A 27,510-nucleotide genomic window follows, 5' to 3' on the forward strand; every position below is an offset into this window, starting at 1 on the left:
GCCTAGCATATTCCTATAAGGCTCAACCACCATCTTGTCATTGGCAGTGCTAACTACTGACCTCCCCACATCTTGTTGTCTACCCATGATCTCCCATTTGACCACCAAGATAGTAAAAGCACCCAAAGGCTACTTCACTTTAATTATAGACGAACTCCTCATACACCTAGATCATTAGTTGTAACATCCCCATTTTGGCCCCTCTAGCATTGCAATTAGCACTGACTTTCTGAGTGAGTGTCAGCCTTATCAAAATGGATGTTTGTTGTTGACAGTGAACTCAGTTATAGTCTTGATTCTTGAAAACTCTTATGACACTTTCCGAAGTGAATTCCGACTTTTGGTGTGTTATCCAAGATTCTTGGAGAGAGCATTTATTTATAGAAAGTCAAATTTCAATTTCGATGCTTTTTCACAGTTTCCGCAACTCAGGTGAATTATTGAGCTTTAAATTATTTATTTCACTGAGGTTCCGTAATTTTATTAAATAAATTAAAAAACAACTTAATGTAATAGCTTGTTGGAAAGGGAATTACAAGTTTTAAATCATGGACACTGAAAAAGAGGACCTTGCACATCAAATATACTTATTATTTCATAAATAGGGTCTTTTGGAGCAAAAAAATAAGTTCTTTTATTAAAAATGAATTTAAAAAGTGTATCTTCTGGAAAGTTTCACAGAAAAAGTATAAAAGGAGGTTTACAGAGCTCATTTGGCATTATGCAGATTATTTTATTTTGTGGTTTTGTGGGAATGAACTTAGTTCATCTCAGTCTTTTGGAGAACGGAAACCCTCTTATAGAAGAATAATTACAGTGGTGAAAGACCTGCCCTGGTTAATATGGTGTGATTCATTTGAAGTTACAGGTTGTGCAAAAAGGAGAGCTTGCAGGTTCGATTTGAAAATTCAATTTGTCAAGTCTTGTCAAGCAAGACAAATTGATAGAGTTTTCAAAGGATTCATAAATTGGCAGAGTTTGTGGGTTTGATAAAAAAAGAATCAGTTTTCAGGTGATTGAAGTTCTAGTTATTCCCTCATTTATATATAATTTCATGTTAGAGTGAATGTCAGATTTGAAGGGGGATTTTGAGCACTTATATTGGGACTGCATTACATTTTGAGGCATGGGTTTTGGTGCTTGTGTTGAACGTAGATTTTGTTTATTGAGCAACTGGAAATGCATTCTTTGCTGGGTTCATGAGTGAGAAATGGGTGTTGGAAGATGTATTTGTGGCTGACATGTATGAAGAAGTCAAATTTGGAGCTGGGTGTGAGACCTTATAGCTATTTGGATTGAAGTTAATCTTTCTGACTGCATTTCACATCTGTAGCTGGGCGTGAATTTTTACTATAGCAGGGGCAATTTACTGATTAATTTCCAAGGCATGGGAACTCTCATTTGATGATCAACTCATCTGGAGGATGACATGTCTGTCCATATCCAGATTGAGTGACTTATTTGGCAGATATCTCAGTCCAGCGGGGCGTATGAAGGTAGATTGGTGATGAGAAAAGAAAGTTGTAGGCTTTGAAGAGTCGCAGTGACTAGGCATTGGGATTGGTAAAGGAGACAAGAGCATTGGAAGGCCATAACGGGGTTGGTAGTCATAATATACCATTGACATGTAAATCTGGGCGAATAACTCCCAGTCACAATCTATATTTAGATTTCTGTGTTACACTCAACTTAAGGTGCATTTGATGACTGATAGAAAGAGGTTTGAGAACTGAAACAGCAGAGAACAATTGCTGGGCAAGTGTAGAGCTGATTATTATTACCACTGCAATATATTTCTGCTATCTATTTCCAAGTATGAGATCCTTTTGCCATCAGCTCTGTAATAATTAAAGAGGTCAGAAATCCTAATTTGTACTCAGTTTTTCTGTGTATGTAAGCATATTGTAATATCCGTTGGCTGAAATAAAACATTTCTGTTACATGAGCAGAGTATTGTTTTAAGAACTGAATTTATTTGTTATTTAATGCAATACATCATTTCCAGTGTTACCCAGAAACGCGTTTCCACCCTAAAGGCACACTTTTTGGAAACGGAAATGGTTTCGGGGATGGGGGGACGGCTGGAAACGTTTCCAAGCAGTCCCCGATCTAGTAAAGTTTTCGGAAACCGTCTCAGAAACTTGGAAATGGCCAATGATTTTGTCGGAGACTGTTGACCGTCCCTTGGATGGTTGGGGACGGCCAAGCTTTCCCCCAACTGTCCCGGGGACAGATGGCCGTTTCAGGCGGCAGAGTCATTTAAAAAACAAGTTTTTTTATAAAATTTATTTTTTATTGTAGCGATATTTATTATTAATTTTTTTATTTTATTGAAAACAATAGCGATAAATTTAATAATAAATATGGCTGCAATAAAAGAAGATATGTCATATCTGCAAATTTTTTAATTTAAAAATTTAATGAAAGTGCTTTAAAAATATTTTAAAAGCGATGCCAATAGCGATATCATATCGAAATTACATCGATATCATTTTATCAAATATGATATCGATATTATATTGATATCATATCATATGATATCAATATAATATCGATATCATATTTGATAAAATATCAAAGCCAAGCTTTAAAAAAGAAAACGAAGCCCGTGATAATAAAATTATCGACCGAACTTTCATGGGAGGCAGTGCTGCAGAAAGTCTGTGAAGTGTTAAGGGTTTTTCCATTTGATGCTATGTTCTTAGTTCTATGATGATTCGATGAATGATCATTGATTAAATAATTTTAGATTTAGAATCTAGATTCTGATTTATAAATGTTATTATGTTGCTATGATGAATGCTTATTGTGTTACAATGTTATATAAATTTCAGATTTCCCTTATATATATATATATATATAGCCGTCCCTTGCCATCCCCTACTCTGGGAAAAAAAAACGTCCCGGAAACCCATTTCCTTGTCCCCCCATCCTGGAAACTCGGGGTATCATAGATCCTTTCCTATTTTGAGTGTCAAAGTAGCATAAACATTGTTTGAAAACTTAATAAACTAGCAATACACAGAGGTAGACTGAAATCTTTATATTAGTTAACTGTTTACGAAATGTTCATTGAGTGAAGGGTATATTTGGGGAGAAAAATTTAGTAGGGGGATCTGTTGATGTGTTTTTTTATGCACATGTGAACACAGAATAAAATACCAAGGTATCTTATCCTCATTCATGTTGCTCTCACCTCAATACATGCTAACAAACCTTCTTAAAGGAGTTCCTAGCCAAGATGTTGAATAAAAAATGCATTTTAACCATTTCACCTAGGTACCTCTGGAAGGACAGGACCTATCCAGGAATTTCGCTCTAGACCCTTTGGAAGGGTCGAGAGCGAAAATTCTCTTTTAGACTCAATTTCCTCATCCCATCTCGTTCCAACTTGTTCACAAGGCAAAAATAGGTCATTCCTGACTCAATCAAGATGTATGAGCAAGCTTTGAGGTCCAGACAAGGAGCAAAAGACGCTTCTAAGGAAATTCACTCAAATTCCTCATCACTTCCTTGACTAAATGCCCTAGATCTTAAAGGCAAGGCCACCCTAGCAGGATATAAAGACTTCCTCAAACTGGATCAAGACTTAACCTAGAAACAAGAGCAAAGGCCTGACCTAGAGAAGGCTTTGAAAGAGACCTTGCCCTGAACCATCTACTGACCCACCTCAACTCAAGTAGAGCCTTCTATCCTAATGAGCCCCCTAGCGACTCTCCAATGCAAAGGCTAAAAGCCAAGACTAGACAACTAAGCAAAGAACACTAACCCTAGAAAGCAAAAAGTAGGGGTCCCCATTCGCAATGGGGCGATGTGTGAATACGTCACAACGGGATCTTACATTACTAGTTTTAGATGGTTAGATGAAGTGGCACATTTTCACACCATCCTATATAAGTCATGATAGCTCTAGGATACTAACCATTTTGCAGTTGTATGTTCTTTGATCCTCAATATGTTATACCATAGGTGCCCAACAATAAAGAGTATATTTATCTCCTTATCTGCTACTAACTATGGCACCATCGTCAACACTCTTATCATCACTGATTTAGAGCAAAGACTCACAAGACTCACAAGTCCTAAGGCTTGCTAAGTCGACTAGCTTAGGACTCACAAGCTGAGTCCCGACGAATCTCAGCAAAAACACGTCGAGTCCTAGCATGAGACTTGCCCAATTTTTGCAGTCAGACGCACTTGGGATGTCCAACCAGCTTAAACCTTTAGTTTTTAAAAAAACATTCACTTCATTTTGCTCATTCTTGTCCAAAACAGGTTTGCATAGCAAAATAGTGTTGGAAGAAGCATAGAAGAGGAGCATACAAGATTGCAATAGACACAAGTGCTTTTTGTTGTCTTTTTTTTTATATTTTCTTCATTTGAAAATCATAAAATTCTTGAAAACAAGGGGAAATGCTAGCAAAAAAATTTCCATTTCCCTTCATAACCTATTTCCTAGTATTTTTAGATTGTTTTTGAACTCTATTTTTTCCAAATGATTGATTATCATTTTTTTGCTGTTTTTTTGCAAAACCCTACTAATTTTATTTATTTTTTCATTTCAAAACAACAATCTCAACTTCAAAGTCAACACAAAGGCCACGTAAAGGAGATCCTGCAAGGAACTATGGAATACCGGGTAATAAAAAGGGTGAGGTCATTTGTACTAAATGTGGTCAATGGATGACATGGGGAATTAATAGACTACAATACCATCTTGCCAAAATACTTGGACAAAATGTGAAGATATGCAATGCATTGACTCTAAAGATGGTTAGAGAGATCAAGGAGCTTCTTGATGAGTATGATATGAGAAAAGAAGAAAAGCAAAATACAAAGGAAGCACTAGCAACAGTGATAAATCAAAATGTATCCAGTTCTACGCCATCGGATCCCCTTGGTGGCCCAAGTCCAAGCATTTGTGTCCTGAGGGTTCTTTTCCTTTTGCTAACCGGATTCCTTCATCATCACGAAATTTCTTTGTTCCAAGCAATGTTCCAAGAGAAAAACCTTCAGTTGAAGGTACTAATTGGAATAAAGAAAAACATCAAGAGGCTAAGATGGTAGTAGCAAAGTTTTGGTACTATAATAATTTACCTTTCAATGTGGCAAACAGCCAATATTGGGAAGGTTTGGTGAATGCATTGACAGTTGCAAGTAAGAGGTTTAAGATCCCAACAACTAGATAATTGAGTGGACCATTGCTATAGGAAGCCATAAAAAATACACAGCTTGTGGTTGATGATCAAAAAAAATTTTGGCAAAGAAAAGGCTAAAGCATCTTATTGAATGTATGGACAGATGGACGAAATGAAACACTCCTAAACTTTTTAGTGGCTTCTAATGGTGCATTGGTGTTCCTTAAGTCTATATATGCCTCACATAAAGTCAAAAATGCTGAGAATGTTTGCAATTTATTAGATTGGGTCATCCAGGAGGTTGGTGTTGAAAATGTTATCCAAGTTATCACAAAAAACATAGCTGCATATGTAGTTGCAGGTAGACTGATTATGGAGAGGCAACATACAATTTCATGGACTCCTTGTGTTGCACATTGCTTGGACTTGTTAAAGGACATTAGGAAGATTGGATGGGTGAAAAGTGTGGTTGAAGATGTTTAAAGTGCTACCAAATTTATCTACAACCATACTTCGGTTCTTTCTTTGATGAGAAAACACACAAACGACAAGGACCTTGTGCAACCACGAGTGACACCATTTGCTAGACACTTCCTCACATTGCAAAGCATTCTTGGTGCCATTCCTCATCTCAACCAAATGTCTGTGTTCGATGCTTGGTTGGAGTCAGCTTAAGGGAAGAAGATTGTAAGTATAGTTCTTGATGACACATTCAACAAATATGGAGAGGAGTTAATTAGGATAAGTAACAAATACAAACATAAACTTTATACAAGATAATCTATTTCCTGTTTTTTTAAGGGGTTAATTTTGTAATAATTTAAAATTTGTTTTTCATTTTTTTAGGTGACAAAACCTTTGGTCAGGGTTCTTTGTATGGTGGATGGAGAGGGCATGCCAATGGGTTTCATTTATGAGGCCATGGATAAGGCCAAAAGGACATTTCACATTACTATGGCAGAAACAAGAGAAAATTGAAATCATTTGCCACATCATTGTTCGTAGATGGACAAACCAACTCCACCAGCCAATACATGTCTTGGCCTACTTCTTGAACCCAAAATTCTACTTCTTTGATACATTTAAGGCTGATGATGAGGTCATGGCAGGTGTTGTCACATGCATCAATAAGATGGTGCCTAATGTGACTTGAGAGACAAAGTTCTTGATCAATTGGAGGTGAGATTTGTTATATCTTATCAATGAATTTGGCAATGTTGACCTGGAAACATCCATTTTACATACATAATAACTAATTTTCTATATTTGATTTAATTTTATTTTTATCTATTCAAGGTCTACAACAGTGCAAAGGGGACATTTTTCTTCAGCTCAATCAATTGATAGGAGAGGAAAACAACCAAGTAAAAACTTTAGTTCAATACTACAAGAAAAAAAATAGAAACTTGATTCTTATATTTCTAAATGATTTTTTGTAGATTTATGGTGGGAGAATTATGGTGCTGGCACACCTAATCTTCAAAAGGTAAACATTTGTATTTTGTCCTAGCTATGTGGTGCTTCTGGGTGTGAACGCAATTTAAGCTTATTTGAGAACATTCACACAAAGAATATAAATAGGTTGACCCAACAGTGCCTCAATGCTCTTGTCTTTGTTTGATACAACCTTCGCCTTCGAACTAAAGGAGGAGGGCATTTCACACGAGTCCATCAAATTGGATGATATTGATGCATATAGTGAATGGACTGTCAATGAACAAAATGATGATGGTGATGTCATCCTTACTAAAGAAGATCTTGCAGATTTGGAGAGAGGACTAGTAGAAGCAGCAGAGGCAACAAATTGGATGCAATGGAGGACAATGAAGACAATTTTGAAGATCAAGAAACAATTCATCATCATTTAGATACCATAGCACTAGCACATTCTAGTTTGAGGCCTAAAAAATTGAGTTACATTACGTGAGGAAAGAGGAAGATATAGATTGTATTTGGTTGTTTTTCTCAAATTGACATATCATTATATGTAAACATTTATAAACTTATGATGCTGTTATAGATTTGAAAGTTTGAGACTGAGTATGAATGATAAATCTTCAAATATTGGGTGTTTGACGATCATGACACGTGTAATGTTTGAATTATGACAAATTGATAATCAAATTAGGCTCTTATGTTCTCTAAATGCATTAATTTCTTTTCTTTTTTTTGTAAAACTACGGTTTTCTTCTTTGCCAAGTCCTATCTCAAGTTTTTTGTCGAGTCCCAAGTCCTAAAACTTTTCTTATCATCACCTTATAGATGTCCCGAGTCCTAAAACTTTTCTTATCATCACCTTATAGATGGTGGAGATAGCCACTTTCTCCATCCATGAGAAAAGGATGCCATTTTCAATGCCCAGATCATCCCTACCATCACCAAAGTACCTAGCCCAATTTTGATACTCAGTCTTATTTTGGCCTCCATGATTCTCACTATTATTTATTTCACTAGCACTACAAGATCCCTCCTTATTAATTGAGCTTGCTAGAATAATTAATCAGCTTGGTAAAATAAGGTGGGGGGCTCAAGGGAAGCAGGCTGATGCCATTAACACCCCCCCCCCCCTCCTCCCCCATTCTAGCTTATTCTAGCTTAAAATAGCAGGCTGAAACATTTGCCGCTGCATTAATGAACTGATTAATAAAGAGGGATTGTTATTTGTTATTCTAGCTTATTCGCCCCCTACTATTTTAAGGGCTAGCAAGCTGATTAAGTAAAGGCTTATTAATTGACTGATTAATGGCAGAGGGTAGATACGTGATACGAAATCTGAGCTGGGAGAGTCCCTCTCTCTCTATATGGCCACTGGCCCCTCCCTATCCATATGCAGAACAGCTGGGAGAGTGAGAGAGGGTAACCGTCCATCCGTTCCCTGGAGAGTGGCCAGAGGGGTGGGCTCAACTGGACTGATTCATATCAGTCATCTCATCACGTTACGTGTATAGTATAGAGTCTGGACTGCATCACTATAGTCGGCACCCTATATCTAATCTGCTTATCCATATAGACTTGGGAGTCGGCACAATCGAGAGCACTACAAGATCCTATACCTCATAGAGATTAATGGCCCTCTTCTGTCATGCCTTGAGCAGCTTGGAGGTGTTATTGTTACTGTTTGCATTTCAGTTTGTTATGATATCATATATGATCTTTTTGATAGGTAAACTCTAACCTATGAGATTTTCCATATCCTATCTCTATATAGAATCATTCTCTAAAACAACAAAAAAAAGTTATATGTCCAGTTAGTCAATCCTGCCCAAGGGCTCACTCCACTTGATATGGTCAACATAAAACCAGTGTATTCATCCTCATGTTAGTTTCCCATTCATTTTTTGTTTTGAAGATCATCATTGCAAAACCACCACCTATGACAAGGAAAAACTAATGTAGTCTCCCTACAGCCAAAGTAACCATTTTAATGTTATTTTCCCATTAGAATTTAATTTTATTGATAACAGTTGCAAAACTGGCTTCAGTAGCAGGGAGAAACCCCCATGAAACTCATGTAAAGGTCAGGTTAGTTGCACAACTGTCATGAAACTTACATGTGTCAAGTTGTAGTTTTGCCTTAATACCTGGTTGTTTTACAGCCATGATAATTAAAAATAAAATTGCAAAATACTTGAAAATAACCATTATTCATTTGCAGTTGGAAACATCAAGAAAACTAAGCCATAAACTATTTTGTCTATCTGAAAAACTCTAGAGATCTCCAATTGCATCCTCAGCCACATTGTAAGATTTGTTTCTCTTCTGCACAACTCTCCAGACAGAGGTGGTAGGGCTTGAAAAATGGGAGTTATGACACAGCTTCTTGAACAAAGGACCAATAATAGTGGTCCAAGGCTTTGGATATGACTTATTTTGTAAAGATGACCTGTCTTTCTGAATTTGTGTGTAGGGGATCAGTTCTGGGACTGATATAACATTATCTGTACTTTGCCTCCTGGTGAAAAATGCTGAATGATTTTCAGATATCATCTTGGAAAGATAGATTTTCGGTCTAGTTACTCTGAGTTTGCCAATAATTGTGTACACCATATTGTAGAAAGATTTAGGTGGTCATGGTCTTATAAAGCTGCCTTTGTTGTTTTTGGACCAGCTTCATAGCATTCATTTGGTCCAGCACCCCATTTCTGTGCCTGTACTATTGACTTATCTCTAGCAATTTTTCTCTGATAAGATTCTAAAAAGGACTGATAGAAGAAAGTTAGAAATCCTTCAAGCCCTAGAGACTTACCTTTGTTAAAGGAGAATAAAAGATCTCTTTAAATTCATCTTGTTCCACTCTTTTGCAGCAGGTTATTGAAATAGTCTACTGTATAGACAGTAATATCATTCAAATGTTTAATAATGTGTCTGCTAGGGTGGCTGTTTTAGCATTGCCCATTAATATTTTGACAGTTTTGGAAAAAAGCAGTGTTGAATCACAATTTCTGATTCACTGATCTCCTGCTCTTTGGTACCAGAATAATTCTTCTCTCTGCTGAATGACAACAAGCTTGTCTACGGAAGATTGTTCTTCTTGCTTTCCCCTTATTTATTTACAAATAAGATTCTATAATAAATCATGTCATAGCTATCAAGAAGCATTTACAATCCCATTTCCAATAATCAACCATATTAGGGATTGGAGAGGAAAGCACAATAGGGTGCCCGAAATGTTTGCCACGACTACACTCAAGAGTGTGATATAACATCCCTTGGCCCACAAGTGGCAGGAACTCTTGTCCATCCAACATGGGTGGGCTAATTAGGAGGGGCACCCGTATCTGCTCTTCCAATCATGTTTCCATAATAGGGCGCAAGGAATGTTCGCCACAACTAAGCCCAAAGGTGTGAATCGTGTGATATAACACGCCTTAGTCCACAAAGAGCAGGAACTCTTGTCCATCCGACATGGGGTGGTCTACTTAGAAGAGGAACCCGTATTTGCCCTCCCAATTGTGGTTCCTCACTAACACATACATGATTGCTTTTAGGAGACTAAATTGATTAAATAAATAATTATAAGAGTCTAGATATTATTAACTAGCTTAAACTATAGAAGAGATCACATGTTAAACAATATCATCAATTGCATACCATAAGTCTTGATAGATCACAAGATGGTTGTTTTCTGACTGCAGGTTGCTTATATCAGATCTAATCTCCTTTGATTAATAACAGATATTCTGCTAATTTCACTAGCAATCTCTGCTGAATGCTATATATATATCCAAATCTGCTTTGATTGATTTCCTTGATGAGTGCATATTATGACTTCTGATCTTTTCGATGATCTAGTAAGAAATGTTTGGTTGTCATAAATATATATCAAAGCTGCCCATTATGAAAGTTAAAAATGTGTATATGATAGAGAGATGTGCCTGATTGTCAAAAATCTGCTTGTAAACCCCCATCATGTATAGAAGGAAGGAGGCGTAAGAAAGGGGGAAATCATGAGGATTGCCATCTAGGTAGGATACCCTGAGTGGATGTCCATGTTGCCTGCCACCAAGGCCAAGAGGGCCAAAGCTCTACTCTTGGGCTTAGATAGGACAATTGAGGAACCTCCATTACGATCTCCTCTCCGACTCTATAATGATGGCTATTAATCTTAGGAGATGAAGCATGGATTGGGAAAGCAGGTACAAGCACCCCAGTAGGTAGGATACCCCGAGTGGATGCCCATGTTGCTTACCACCGAAGACAAGAAAGCCAAAGTTCCAAGCTTGGGCTTAGTGTGCGATGGCTTCGAGCAGACCTATCATGCTGCTTCTCCCACACCCTAATGTGTTTGAAATGAAGTTATAGATATTATATGAATATCATGTGTTATGGACTAACCCTAATAATGGATATATATTATATGTGTATATGTTTCTTATGTTATAATTGCAAGATTCGATTCCAAGACCACATTATTAAAAGATATTATACTTGGTAAAGATGTAACCCTAACCCTAATTTGTTGCAATGGTGATTCTAGGGCAAACTCTAGGGAAATTTGAAAGGGGTCATTACAAATGGTATTAAAGCACTATTCTTGCCAACCTGCGAGACAAATGTACTTAACAGCCATGTAATTAGGGTTAACTATTCTTAAGTGGAGTAAAATCAAATAGGCCAACATTGCACTCCTATAGGTGTGTACCTTTCAAATGTATGCTTCATGGCTGGTGTGTATTTATATGGCTTCATGCCTTGCATAATGCTTCATGCCTTACATTATTTATGCTTTGTGCCTTGCGTGTATCTATGTACATTGCTCCATGCTTCATGCTTTAGGTGCTACATGTATGCTTCATGCCTTATGTGTATTCATGTGTATACTTCCTGCTTTATACATGGATGCCTCATGCCTTAAGTGTATACTTACATTACATGTATGCTTCATGACTTAGGTGAATTTGTGTATGCTTCATGCTTTATGCGCTACATGTATTCACATGTATGCTTCATAACTTAAGTGAATTCATGCTTATGTGCTACATGTATTCATGTATATGCTGCATGCCTTACATGTATTCATCTGTATGATTCATGCTCAATGTGTATTCATGTACTTTACACCCTACCTGTATTTGGGTACATACCTCATGCTCTACATGTAGTCATATGTATGAATCATGCCTTATGTGTGTACTGTATTCATCTATATGACTCATCTTTTATGTCATCATGCATGTCCTTCGTACTTAACGTGTTGGATTCATGCCAAATGTGTTGCTAAAGTGTCACTTGTATCTTATTTATGCCTCATGGTAATAAAAATGCTAAACAAGTGAGACTCTATGAAGGCTCTAAAAGAACACTTGAATCCTTTTGAAATGCAATAATTATCCATCAAGATTCTGCAATAGTCTATTAAGATGTAAAAATTTCTAAGAATTTTGAGTTAAAGATATTGATGTCTGAATAGAAAACTCAGGGTAATAGCTCCCAACATCAAATTCCCGAAACCCGGTGAACACAATTAGAAGGTCCTCATTACTAAGAGTTTGGTTCAACAAAGATCTAACTCCTCAACCCAGTCAGGTGCGATAGGTTCCTGCAAAAAAATTACTAATTATTATTTTAGGCAAAAAACTTCTCGAGTCAATAAGGACCTTAAGGATGAGTCATATAAATATCAATCTCTCTATTGTGCTCAGACCAAGGACAATTCAATGGATATAACATTACTTAATCAAGTAAGAAAGTTCTCTATCAAGGCTGTACACAACTCTATTTAACAACCTCAATAAGGCAAGGATACTCTGTCATAACAAGCCATGCCTTTAATTATAAAAATTATCAGTTCTACTTTCAATAATCAACTAAGATTATTTATAATATCCATATGGCCAATCCATTCAAGAATGAAGGTGATTCTCAATCAAAAAATTCCTAATACACTATAGGTAGGTGTCAAAAAGAATAAGAAGAAATTATAATCTGAAATTCTAAGGCTTGGAAACCTTTGCTCACAATAAACATAAGGCAAAACAATCTTTCCTTTTAGGGTTGAAATCTAATACCATACATGTAAAAGAGAAGTTTGGAAACTTATGATTGAACTAGTCACAATATATGAAGGACCAAAAAGAGATATAAATTCATTTGTCCTGAGAAGAACATTGCAACTAAGGCCTTGGAGGTATGTCATGCTTCTAATCCTCTTCTCAATATATATTAAGTTCTTGTGTGAATGCAAAGAGATTTCCATGATATTGTGCATATGTTGGGTCAAATCAATCCTTTACAATTCAAAATGATGACAAAGGTAGGATGAGATATCTTACATTTGAGTTAAAGACAGAGATATATGCCTTGAGATAATATCAGAGATGCCCAATAGAAGCTAACTACATTATAAGGAGCATCTAAAGATTATAGGTTTCCAAAGATTGGTTTGGGACACCTACATTCTCACACCATTCTCAGAGGGAGAATGAAAACACCAATGCTCAAGAAAATTGTAAGAGTTCACATTTTTTGCGATTGACAATCCAAGGAATTAATGTATTAAGCAGGTATTTACCTTCCTAAGCAAAAGACGGCAATGCTATATAAATCAGCATCAATGCATATACATAAGTACATACAGCAATTCCTACATATTACAACAATTCCTATGCAACAATGAGATTAAGAGCAATACAATGATAAGAATAAGAGGAATGTTTATTAATGCATGTGTTATTAATTACTGGTAGAATGCGATTATAACCAAGCAACAATTAGTTATTAGTAAAGAGGCATGTGTGTTAGGAAACAATTTCATAACAAACAAGCAATTTAATAAGTGAAGATGTAAAAGATGTGTGGGAAGAGATGCCACTTATAAGAGTGTTATGACAAAACGAAAGACACAATCTTTCACTTTCCCTTGCAAGGTATATAAGCCAAATCAGCATTCAAGGAAGGGAGAACAAGTATTTTCGATCTGCTCAAAACAATTCTAATCTGAACCCAATAAGGGAGTGGGATAGAACCAATTTATTAATAATAATCTACATAAGCATCAAGCATTGCATCACACATGAGTCAGAAAGCCATCAATCACCAAAGCATTAGGAAATCGTGCAAGCAGATAAGTCCATTCAGGAGATCGAATTGCAAACAGCAGCATCGGATCATTAAGAAGAATCAGATTGGGGTACTTAATAAGAATTAGGCCATTATTTCTGCAGTATCAATAACCTATCTACCAAATCGATTGTGGTATACCTATTTATATATTTCTTATGCATAAAGAATGGTGCGTAAGTGTATATCCATGTGATAGAATGTAAGAAATGTTTGGTTGTCATAAATATATATCAATGCTGCCAATGATGATGATTAAACATGTGTATGTGATAGAGAGATATATCTGATTATCAAAAAACTGCTTGTAAACCCCCATCATGTATAGAAGAAAGGAGGTGTAAGGAAGTGAGAAATCATGAGGATTGCCATCTAGGTAGAATACCCTGAGTGGATGTCCATGTTCCTTGCCACCAGGGCCAAGAGGGCCAAAGCTCCACTCTTGGGCTTAGATAGGACAAATCAAGGAACCTCCATTACGAACTCCTCTCCAACTCTATAATGATGGCTATTAATCTTAGGAGATGAAGCATGATAGGGAAAGCAGGTACAAGCACCCCACTAGATTCGATACCTTGAGTGGATGTCCATGTTGCCGGCCACCAAGGCCAAGAGGGCCAAAGTTCCGGTCTTGGGCTTAGTGTGGGATGGCTTCGGACGGACCTATCATGCTTCTTCTTCCACACCCTAAAGTGTTTGAAATGATGTTATAGATATTAAATGAATATCATGTGTTATGGACTAACCCTAATAATCGATATATATTATATGTGTATATGTTTCTTATGTTATGATTGCAGGATTCGATTCCAGGATCACATTATTTTAAGAGACATTATACTTGGTAAAGATGTAACCCTAACCCTAATATGTTGCAATGGTGATTCTAGAGGCAAACTTAGGGCAATTTGGAAGGGGACGTGACATCTTGAGGTGGCTTGCTAGGAATATATGTAGAGGTGGCAAGAGAAACAAGAATGTCTCGTTATTATTGTTAGGTGAATAGAGATTATAATAAGGAGGTGCTGGGTTCTATCCCAATTGGGCTTGGGACATTAAAGAATAGGTTGGTGTTTGTGCAAGGTTTGGGAGATGTCAATCACATGTTATTATTAGGAGGTGGTTGATGAAATGGTTGTGCACTACCAATCTCTAGGGTTTTGATTAACTCAACCAAGATGGTAACCAGAACTTGAGCTTCATAAGTGGTCTAAACTAGATCTTGGTTTTGTTGACTAACATTAGTGGCATGGTGTAATGTCCCGTTTTAGGAACAATACCATATAACCACAAAATGTAAAGTTTTGATACCACTTTAATTTCCCTTATTGAATAATATATGAATTATAGGACAATTAATGTTTGATTCTTACAATAAACTTATGTACTTGGAAATAAGAATGCAATTATATAATAAATGATAATGATCAAGCCACTGGCTGTCTCTGATTTATACCATTAAGATTATGCTTGAGTGAATTGATATCAATTTGCACTAAGTGCACAACTACTTGCTATTTCAAATAAGATAATATAAATATGCAATGGAGTAGATATCGATATTGCCATTAATAGCTGTTTCTGATTTGGAATATATAGCATGAACAATTGGTGACTGCTGTTTCAGATCTGGAAATGATATTATGCAAGGTATATAGTTCTGTGTCTAATGTGAATAATCGTTGGCTTCATGCACACGATATTGGGCCTTCGGCCTGCTCACTTCGAGCTCTTCCAAACTAGAATAAGAAACAATATAAAAACACAATCGATGCTTGGTCGATTCTCTTATAAATAATTTCGATCTACATATTATCTATTGTTTGATATTTTGAATGGTATCACTATATATTATTCTCTATCATAAACAATCGGGCTATTATGATCATGATGCTGGATGATTGATTTGTTTATCATGCATCATCTTTTACTGTTGCTTGTAATTGTTAATTTTAGCACTTTCAGATTAATCTAAACTCAGAAAATCAGAATTTAATTACTAATAAAATTGATTAGATGAAGGGTTTGTAAATTTCCAGATTTAAGCATAATGAAGAAAAGAACAAAATAAGCACAAGACAAGGTTACCCTGGGAAAACCTCCTAGGAGGAAAAACCCAGCCAAAAGATCCTCAGATCTGATTATGAATTATGTTCATATGAAGGTTACAACACTTATCTCAAGTACTTGAAGGTGTTTGATAATGTCTTCCACAAGACTGCACTTTCACAAGCATCAAGTAGTCACATCTGCACCTTTAACCCTTCCAACAGCAATCAGGTCAAAACCCTAGGTTGGTAATGTATGAAGTTTGTTCTTTGATTGACTGCAACTTCAGTTTGCTCTCCTTCAACACCAGTTCGCTCTTCACATGAATGAATTTCACACTTTAATTGGCAGAAGTAGTTCGCTGATGTAACTGAGGTATTTCGCTGTGATGGCAGATCTAATATCCTTCCTTTAGCTCGCAATGGCAGACATATATTTATTCCTCCTTAAGTCGCAAATGGCAGACATATATTTCGCATAGGATCAAAATGAATAATGAATGTGTATGATTGAGGTGGGAAGCATCTTTATTTATATGGTACATTGTTCATATATGTCGGCTTATACTTGAGTCGGCTTTATCCTTTAATTTACATTGTTTTCCTTTAATCCGAAATGCATTGATTATGGGGTTGGACCTTTGCATGTGGTGTGGAGTAGTGTGGGGGTTCTTAAGGATGTGCCGTGAAGTATGGGGTCCAGCCCTACACGCTAGAGGAGGGACCAGACCCTTAGGCGGATTCCAATGTTGCCTAAGGCAATTGGAATCCGCCATCCCTAATTACAACCAACAGTAATAACTTGGATATGATATTCATACCAATGATGGTTTGGATCTCTGATATCTTCCTGATCCAATTCTTCTTCTTTGAAGGTGGTCTTCTTACTTGAAATGGACATATTACTTCTGCATTTTTGTCTCTTTTAGAGACTTCACAAAATTGAAAAATAATGTGAAATATTAGTGGCGTATGTCAAGGATGGGGACATCACACATGGCCAGCACAAGAATGATCTCAAGTATTGATTTTATCAACTTGCAAGGGGCCATGATGACCCTACCTCTTAAAAACAATTTAAAGAACAAGATAATGAGATACTGAGATTATATACATAAAAATAATTTAAATAAATAAATTCCCCAAATAAAATGTCCTTATGAAATGTATGGAAGCAATTGCCACAATTCCAATGTTTGATCATGCTGGAAACACTCTTCACATCAGCAAAGCAATTAATGGTGACCTCTAAACCTGCTAAAACCTCAATCATGACATGCAACAATACCAAAATACTCTTCAAAAACCCTGCAAAATCAGACATGAATACAGCCAACCCTCCCTAGCATAGTACAATGGCAATTTTCTATGGAAAGGTAGCAAACCACCTTGTATAAATAGGAGAGAATTTTAAGTGGTCTAATTATTTGTGAATTGAAGCATGGCTGCTTGTCACACTATAGGCACAATCTTTTCAAGGAGGCATTCTACCACTTAAACCAATTCACTTTTTCATTACTCATCTACAGATTGCATTTTTCACCTTCCATTTCCAGTCACCCAACTTATGTCATCTGATTTGCAACTCATTGTCTAGCTTTATTCTTGTGATCATGCAAAACACGACCATTTGCCACTTAACTTCTTCACTACCACACTCTACAAGCACTTTTGTCAGGCAATCAACCCTTGATTGCACAAATTTGATGGGACTGCCACTTGCTTGGTATTCAATTGTGTCTATGAATACTCATCGCCAGGTATCATGGCAATCACACTTTTGAGAATGTACTGCCACTTAACAAGTCCAGTTGTGTTTTCTTTGTTTCCTATGCCTGCCATTAAACACTTCCATTGCTTGTTGCCAAATTCTAGCTCCTTCCACTTACAAACAGCTTCATGATGATCCCAAGATAAATAAAATAAGAGTTTCAAAATCCCACTCTCCCACACACAGCATTCTCAAGGGAAAACTTGTGACAACAAATAACATTACTTGGAACTGGGAAAACAACATGAGAGATGTAATGTCCCCTACTAGAAGGCTGCCAATTTCCCAATAATCAACACCTATTACTTAATATTATCATGCCTTAAATTAATTTATTAAACTAGATAACCATTTTTATTCATAGTACAATTGATAGTGGCTATATTCAATCCCCAATTCTTACTTCCTTTCTAATCCTCAACCCTAGATGGGGATTTACTTGTCTAGGGCGTGATGATACCACCTCCATAATTGGGTCTAGGTTTCAAGAACATCCATGGGGCTCACCTAATTTGGGATGGTTGTACTCTGCCTCTCCCTAACAACACCACACCTCTCCTTGTCGGGAGGAAATAGAAATGATTAAGCAATTGGACTATGAATATGCCAATCTCTGTGTTAAGAATATATATGCCATTAATGGAAATTAATCAATTTATTATAAACTTAATTAACCCCTATAGATCTGATTAGTTCTGTTATATGTACAAAATAAGAAATAATGTAACTGTTGTGCTATAGTATATATAATATTGTTGTACATAGATAATTGGTTCATCAGTGAGACACAGCATACCAATCTGATGTCTCAGTAATAATCTGCCTGTGACAAGTATTGTCTGCAGCGAATTTGATCTGCTAATCCAAAATCCTTATCCTTCGATGATATGTATTTGGGTACAGGAATGGCTATTTGTATTTCTCCCTTAGCTATGAGAAGTCATGCCTCTTCTTTCTGGTTCCTATCTGTTTGTGGGTGGTACAACTCTTCCTTGTTTAACCACTTCTCTTCATATCTAATCACTTATCCTTGAGTGGCCTTAACCTTAGTGACCCGTTGCTTTGTCTTATGCCAACCAACCGGTCTTTAATAATGTAAATTATATATTAGCAAGCCATTTCTACTAAGAATGTGATCGCTGTCCACAAGGAAGAGGAACGATCTGTATAAACAATTGTGGTTCGATAATCATAAGTAAAAGTCTTTATTTCATGCAATGGACTGGTGATGCATCGTGACAAACGATTTGAGATGGAAGAAATTGTGAAGTCTTACTAATCGTAAGACAATTTCCAGATTTGTTCGATGGTGGTTGTAATATTATGGAGGAGGCATGACAAGAGACCAAAACACCATGGAAATCCTTAACTTTTACAACTAACACTCGACAGATGTTCTAGTGACATGTGGGAAAACAAGGCTCAAACACTTAGTGTAACACGGCTGTATCTTATTACTGTTACTAAGTTTGTTGCAATATTAGTTACAATTACATTGACCCAATATTTCGATACTGTTCATAAATTTCTTACAACATTGCTCAATTTTTATTGGATGCAGGGCGAAAGAATATTTGCATCACTTTCTCATAAAACCATTTTGAAGTTCAAAAAGATAAAATTGAAAATAATGTTTGACATCACACCAGGTAAATTAGATCTTTAGAAATAACATATGTAAAACATCTTGAAGGAAAACTCACATACCTGTCAAATTGAAAACTGCTTCTAAGACCACATCCTCGACAATCACGTTCAATATAATCAAACCTACATATTGTGACAAAATATGTCTCAACAACATGCAAGCAGAGTGAACAGAAACATAGACTCACATTTAATCCAGTACATTAGAAACAGTAGGGTTACAATCTATGGCATCAGAAGACAGATTTAAGAAAAATCCTACAAGTTCAATATGTTACATTAAAGGAATTGTTTTTAGACCAAATTTTAAGGTCATCTATTTTCATGCAGCATACACCACAAAGAAATTAATAATAGTGCATGTATTTAACTCTTTTGAGTAAAATCCTACAAGTTTAATATATTACATCAAAGGAATTGTATTTAGGCCAAATTTTTAGGTCATCTATAATTTTTCATGCAGCATACACCACAAAGAAATTAATAATAGTATATGTATTTAACTCTTTTCAAAGGCCAACTTACTTGTCAACATCTATGCTATTGCGCCCATTTGCTACAATATCAAACAGAAACTGCTTCTCCCCTAAGGCCTGCAAGAAAAACATGAACTTGAGGACAAAAATGTATGCATAACACCCTGTTAACTTCCACTATAATATCCAATTTCTACTATAACATTCAGCTAATTTCCTCGCATTTTGAAAACTGACTTACCTTGCTTGAATTCAGATTATATTTTAAATTCTCTTACTTATATCCTATCATTAAGAAAAGTTGCATAAGTCTACCAGATTATTTTGTAAACTTTCAGCATAAAATTTAAGATCCAGGTTAATATATATTTGAGGCATGGAGCAACACAATACAATGCCCACAGTTGTGCTTAATTTAAAAGCAAATAGAGTTTAATTAAACACGTCGCTTGAGGTCATGTGGAATCTTCTTGAATTTCTTTCCATCTAAAATGATACTCAGCAGCTCTGTGGATGAAAGACAAAACTGATGTAGTGTGTAACACATGAGAATAGTACAGCAAAAGTTTTATACCTATTATATTAGGTAGAAGTTATTTCTAAAGTTGGATATAATGAAATGCAAAATTCTTGCTCATCTAAAATAAAATTCTAAAACCTAAATTCTGGATTTGGAACTGCTTTAGTGATTCTGGTTCTGCCAGATTAAATAAAAGGTTTAGCAGCACAGATGATCATGGATAGTGCAATTTGTAACATTCTTGTTGGTGACTGAAGATATTTTTGCATCCAAAGGTGTGATGGTTTTCTTTTATGTGTAGTATCAAAAGTACTTTAAATACCCAAGAAAGAATCCAAAGGTATACCAACTGTTATAGATGAAAAATATGGTCATACCTGCTAGCTAAAGAAATAGAGAAAAATATAATCATGCCAACAAGACTATTTGGCATAGTCCTGAGGAAGAAGTGGTGCAGCAAGCCATGGCTCAGCAATTCTGAAGCTGTGAAGCTTGCTCTGAAACTAGATACAGGATGGAATATACTGTAAATGACAATGGCATTGCATCAATTTATTGTCCACCTATGTGTTTCCTGGGTATGCCTCTTTTTCTCCACATGTATTTAAATCTTACCTCAAACATGTCAGCAAAAATAGAAAACAAATACACTCATTCTTAAAATACTATTCTTGCTGCACTTTTCTTCCTCCCCAGTAATACAAATGTCTTTAGTCCATTTATATGCAAGGTGTCAAAAACTAAATCTACTAGCAAAAGTAATAGAGAAAAATTTAATCATACCATTAGCATAGTATAGGTACAGTCTTAAAGAAATGGTGCAGCAAGCCAAGGCCCTGTAATTCTGAAGCTGATATGCACGCTCTCAAACAAAGATATGATAGAATGTTTGTAAATGATATTGGTGTTTCATCTACTTGTTTCTCATATGTTTCTTGGATGTGCCTCTTTAGGTCCACATTCATTTTACTTCAAACATGGAAGAAAAAAAAATCTAATAAAGCATGCATTCATACTTTCAAGACACTATCCTTGCAGGCCTCTTCTTCACCAGAAACATCAATGATTTTTTGTCTGGTTCTATGCAAGATCTCAAAAAGAAATTGCAATCAGTGTTGTAAAACTTTTTGAGTCACTTGCAAAATCACAAGAACTCATGAGCCAAGCATCTGGTTTGTTACTCGGCCAAAAACTCTCTAGCAAGTTTTCCAGAAGTGCCCATGAGTTGGGCAGGTTTGGCAAGTTACTAATCAATGTGTAAATCACGAGGGATTTTGGGTGAGTACACACTGAGACGCTTGCTTGAAAACTCAAAGTTACTCACAAGTCACACAAGTAAACTTGCATAATTGCACAAAAATACATGGCACAGCATGAAAATAGAAAAACTACTCTTTTTTTCTCACTTCTGTTTTATGATTGTGTGCCCTTCACTCCTTGATTTTGCTGCATCAATTTTTAGCCATTTCAACTAATTTTGGATCTTGTGCTGGTTTGTTGGATTTACTGACAAGACTTAAAAGATATGTAGCTCTTTTATTTTTGTTTCTTATTTTGGAGTTTGTTATTTTTCTTTCATTCTTTTTGTGTTCTAGAACTTCTACTTTTAATTAGTCTTTTTTTGTTTCTTTTTTCTTTTTCTTCCTTCTTTTAGAGCTAGGACTTCTAATTCGAGTCTTAATTTTTTTTATGTTTTTCCCTTTTTGCTAGGATTTCCAACTATGTACATAGATATGGCATCAGCAAATAATTGTAGTAGTGTAAAGGCTAGCAACTCCACCATTCAAGTACAAAGGCAGACATGCTAGTGTTCAATTATTCTAGCTTGAGGATGACAGGTGATGCAGGGGACGAATACTACATCTGCCTTCAATCCCAACACTCAAACACTAGACATAAACAGAGACACGGCTTTATTAATTGATTTCAACATAAAGGAAATGCAAATTCATAAAATCTCAAAACAAACCAACTTTGTAAACATTTTACAAACTGGCCTTCACAAGGCCTCTCTCTTAACAATTATTCCTCTATATTAATTTCATTACACTGTCATCTGCATTTGTCTTCTCTCCATCTATTTTATCCCTGCATAAAATGCAAAAGCTGCCACACGACCATTTCTCTACAGCATTATCTCTGTATTTCCTTCTCTTGCTGAGCTCAACTTTCCTTTTTTTGAGCCGATTCTCAACTTCTCTGCAGCCCGAGACCTATTCTTTCCCTATGCGCTCAACCTTCTAAACTGCACAGCCTTCTCTTTCTTTTTCATCAAAACATTCTTTTCATAACCTACACATCATTTCCCTCCACCTTCTCCACATAACCTCCGTTCTCCATCTTTTTGCTGTTGTCCGCAAATTTATTATTAATGCTGCATTAATAGCACCCATTTTCTTCCTCATTAAATAAATTCTGCAGTTTTTTACTTATTTTAGAGGATCTTAATCCTCATGGTGTCCAAGATGGATTCAATGCCACCCTGACAAACATCAAATAGCTGTTACAAATTCATGCATAGGATGTTGGGAATGGTTGTGGAATTTAGTCTTACGACTGTCAGGTGTCTCAAGCCTCCTCTACAAATCTATTTTTGTGCATACCCTGCATGGGCCTCATTCATGTTTGCCACATGCTCCTGCATCAAGAGGTAGCATGACTCACCTCAAATGTCACCTTGCATGAATCCTTACTTGAGATGTGCAGATTTATAATTCAATGGAACCAAACATTCCATTAGATATGAAAGTTGCCTTTGCTTTTGTTGGAGTTATTTGTTCAACACCACAAACCCATGAATTGCCTACAAGCAATATACCTATCACAAATGGAAATAAGCAAGATAGATTTGCTCAACAACCTGAGAATTGTATTGATGCACAAAAGATTAATAATATAAATGAATACAATGAATCCTTATAGAAAGGATAAATAAACCCTAAAAGAAGATTAAAAAAGAGTTTGACAAGTGTCCACATCATAATGAATGAGACAACATATGCTAAATAAAGCTCAATCTAATAAAAGGAAAAAGTACCCAAGTTTAGCCTCTATTTGTGACAAGTGTTTTGCTTATAGGTGATTCGTAGGCTTGTGGGGATGAACGAATAACTCCAACAGATTTGTATAGGAATACATTAGAAAAGAAGAGGATTGATGAGGCAGCTGCATTTGTGATGAAATATCCTTAGGAATTAGAGACTAATGTACTGTGCAGGTGCTATCATCTTGACCCACAAATAAGGAGCTCATCTACTGGAGATGGTTGCAGCTAAGTGGCATGCATTAATTTTTGTTACTATAACAGCATACCTTTCCATGTTACAAGGAGCCCATTTTGGAAGTTGTTGATCAATGGATTGAATATAGGTGGAAAAGTTTCAAGGCGCCTAGTCCATATGATTGATTAGGCTCTTGCTGGATGAAGGTGTGAAAAGTACAATTCATAGAATAAGATCAAAAGAGAATGTAGTGCAAAAAAGACTGCACTATTTTGCCTGATGGATGGCTAATGGCAACAATCACATTGATCAACTTGCTTGTGGCTTCAGGTGGATAGTTTGTATTTTCTAAGTCAATTGGTGCTTCTCATTAAGTGAAAAATGCTACAACTTCATGCAACATGTTGGCGAGTATAATCATAAAAGTGGGTATGGAAAACGTCGTTCAAATTGTGCCTGACAATGCAGCAGCATACATAGCAATAGAAAGACTTGTTCATGTTGTGACTATTGATTAGATATCTATTCTTCATAAATGTTATTTTCTAATATCCCATTTAATTTTTTTTAAATATAACAAACCCTAGCTCATGACTATAATAATTTACACAATTATATATAAATATGAAATCTTTATTTTATCTTGATGAGATTTATCCAAAATTTACAGTTAAATAGCTTATTTTGTAAACAGATTTAATGCTCAGATTATGGTTCAGAATGACTAAATTAATTCCTTTGCAGCGGCTGTTAATCTGGCCCAATTCTGCAGTGATTTATTTCTATGTGAAACCCATTTTCTTCTTTTAAAACTGTCTATAATTGTCCTTTGAAAGTCATAATCTGCTGCCAATTGTAAGGATATTCTAATTCCACCTCAGATTTGCACAAGAGTGATCTCTGTGTGAAATCGCTCTTGGGAATTGCAGGTTTTTGTACTGCGAATTCAGAACTAGAGAGGTTTCATCCTCAGGTTGGTTGAACTAGAGTTCTTTCTCCACAAAGGAATAATAATATAAAAAAAATGCATTCTCAATGATGCTCCTTCTCCCTGTTTGGTCTATCTTAAATACCTATTTCCTCCAATAGACATAACCCTTCGCACACCCCTTGATATTATTTAAAAAAAACTTTAATTATAATAGTTTAAGTTTGAAGAGGGAACATTACAATTCTTAAAGAAAGTATTTGTTGATACTATTGGCCACAATCATAGACCACACACGAGTGGGAATCAAATTACTTGTTGAAAGATACCCAATATGGCCATCTTCTCGGCTATGTCAAGATAAGACAACAATTCCTATTTCCTATTATTAAAATTTAACTTCTCGATTACAGCATTGAAGGAACTATTTAGGGGGACAAGGTTATTGGCAATGCTTAAATTAACATCAGTATGTGGAATGGTTTATGTCTAGCCTTTTAAGTCTTTAGATAGCATTTGGTGTGTAGTTGTAGGCCTCCACCAATGATTATTCTCATGGATACTCCAAATCATGCTACCATCTGATTGCTAAGGTTACTAGTGAGACTAAAACATTTGCAAGCAACATGGCATTGGATTTTAGAGTACAAAGTAAGTTCAATATGTCTATTAGTGTTGTGCAGTCTTCATAAGAAAAGTTGTTTATGCATGTTGGCATTCCTACATACTTATAGTAAAAAATATCAACCTATATCACAAGAGACATAGAATTAAATAATAGTAGAAAAGGTATTTATATTGGAAAATCTTCTGACCTTTGTGTGTTTGCGATCACAACTTGCAAGTATCATTTCCTGCACCAGCACCAATAATCTTTCAAAAAATTGTAAGGAAATGTAATGTATGGACTTGTGCTGTATAATGAATTTATATGTAAAACTCGATCTCAATATTAAAAAAACGCCATCTCAATTTGCCGATGTATCACATGGACAAATACAAAATTAAAGACTTGTGCACAAAAAAAGTTTCCTAATAATTTTTGTGATTGAACAAAATAGAAATATTTGTGAGATGCAAATGCATACACAAGGAGCAACATAGAGTTGGGTCAACCAACACTATGCAAATCAGAAGTTAAATTTTCCATAACTTTTTCTTTTCCTAATTATTTTTGCGAGGTTAAGGCCAACATAGAATTCAGAACTCAGAACCAAATGCTTCTGAGTCCACACCAAAAGAACTTGAGGCTCTAGCAAGCTTCCAATTTCTTTAAAAATTGGGAGCATTCTTTAGGGGCTATTGATCCCATCAAAGAAGAGTGAACAAAAAATTATCCTTTACAATATAATTGAATTTTAGGTTTCATGTCTACATGTAGGAGGACAATGTAAACAAACTTTTGAAATAAAGGGAAAATTAATATTACTAGAAACTTGCCATAACTTGGTGTTTCAGAATGCACTAAAATTTTATAAAAAAATAGGAAAAGCAGGCTCCTCTGAAGTATCATTCTTTACTGGCATAAGAGACCTAGAGCCAGGAATCAAGGTTTAAGAGAAAGTTTTCCACAAGAAGTGGGTATGCCAATAAGTCTTTAGGGGTGTTGTTGAAGACATAGAGAAATTCATATCACCTAAGAGTAAGAAACTAGTGTTTCTTTTGTCTTAGGATAGTGTTTCTTAGGTTAAGAGCAACAACATTTTGAAGTTTATGATGTAAAAATTTGCAATCTTGATCATACCAATGGTTCATAGGGTAAGAAAAAGAGGGCAATGACACAAGCAAAAGCAGAAAATTGCAAAGAATATAGCCTGAAGTAAAGGTGGAATCCTTTTGGCTCAAAGCCATACGTATCCAAAGTGTCCATTAGAAGATATCAAGGAACTGTTAAACCTAATGCAATCACAAATAACTTAATAAGTTAATAAGGCAAGCTACCCTACCTAGCAGAAGAAAACTAACCAATACTAGAGTGAGAAGAATTTTATAACCATATGGGCATATGTCCTTGAAGAAGAAAAAGAAGGCTAACAAAATCTCACCCAAATATTATCATCTATGTCAAATTTCGCAAAACATTGATAGTGTGGCATATAAGCTAGAGTTACCTCCAACAACAAAAGTACATCAAATTTTCATCTCTTGCTTAATGTCATTTATTGGCCAATGGATTCCATTACAAACAATGTTACTATAGCTCAAAGAAGAGGGAAGAATCATCTTGGACCCTAAATAAATTACAAATGCACAAAGAATTCGAGTACTGAGTTAATCAAAGAGTATCTCATCAAGTGGAAGAATTGGCATGTCAAAGATGCTATGCGGGAAGATGAAGAATTCATGCACAAGCATCCACAATTGCACCATATTTAGGACAACGCTTGTTTGAATAGGGTAACATGCTACACCCTTAACCCATTGAAAGTATTCAGATATGTTGTTACCAATTACAGCCCACATAATCCTTATTTTAGTCATTTATTAGTCCCAATAAATATTTATTGTAAGCTACACTGGCCTCGTTAGGATTAGGTGATTAGAATGACCCAACAATGCCTAAGTCATTATTAAGCATTGTATTGCATGTTCTATTAATATTCTAGGACTTTTAGAAGTCACCCCCTTGAATTAAAGGCATGCTCTAATCAAGTATTTGCATCTCATTTCTCTCATCTTCTTCTACTTAATTTCATTACAGTTTTAGATAGGTGATTAGAATGACCCAACAATGCATATGTCATTGTTAAGAATGGTATTGCATGTTCTAGTATTATTCTAGGACTTTTAGAAGTTGCCCCCTTGAAGTGGCATGCTCTAATCAAGTATATACATTTCTTTTCTCTTATCTTCTTCTACATAATTTCATTATAGTTTTAGATTGTGATTTGTACTTTTTGTCTCCCCTTTTAAAAGAAAGATCTGTGTAAAAAGTTGGGAAATGTACTGATCAATGATATCATCTAAACCAATTTCCCCCACTTGTGCTGCAACTACAATTTCATCTCTTCTAAACAAAGGAGGCTTCTCATCCTACACAATCCAACCACTAAAGGGAAAAACAACATCCAAATCAATAAGCCCTTGTGGTTTGTCATCCACCTTTCTCGTGGAAAGTCAAAGGTTGCATTGCACAAAAACTAAGCCATTGAGATGTTGTTAACTCAACTTATTGTGCTTCTTCATGCGAATGGCTTCAAAA

The 27,510-nt window shown here is 35.8% G+C and overlaps 1 protein-coding gene across 6 annotated transcripts in view; it reads right to left on the minus strand.

The window, feature by feature from the left end:
• The window catches only part of LOC131041362 (uncharacterized), a 122,112-nt gene that overhangs the window by 33,301 nt on the left and 61,301 nt on the right, over positions 1–27,510 (minus strand). For 5 of the 6 annotated variants that reach the window (XM_057974406.2, XM_057974404.2, XM_057974402.2 and 2 more), the window contains 3 exons: positions 25,124–25,162; positions 19,689–19,756; positions 19,224–19,286 (listed from right to left, as the gene is read on the minus strand). In XM_057974406.2, the coding sequence (XP_057830389.1) occupies positions 19,224–19,286; positions 19,689–19,756; positions 25,124–25,162 (170 nt within the window). The remainder of the gene's footprint in view (positions 1–19,223; positions 19,287–19,688; positions 19,757–25,123; positions 25,163–27,510) is intronic. The other variant, XM_057974403.2, reaches the window with a different exon arrangement.

This window comes from Cryptomeria japonica, chromosome 3, assembly GCF_030272615.1.
Source record: "Cryptomeria japonica chromosome 3, Sugi_1.0, whole genome shotgun sequence".
Classification (NCBI taxonomy): domain Eukaryota; kingdom Viridiplantae; phylum Streptophyta; class Pinopsida; order Cupressales; family Cupressaceae; genus Cryptomeria; species Cryptomeria japonica.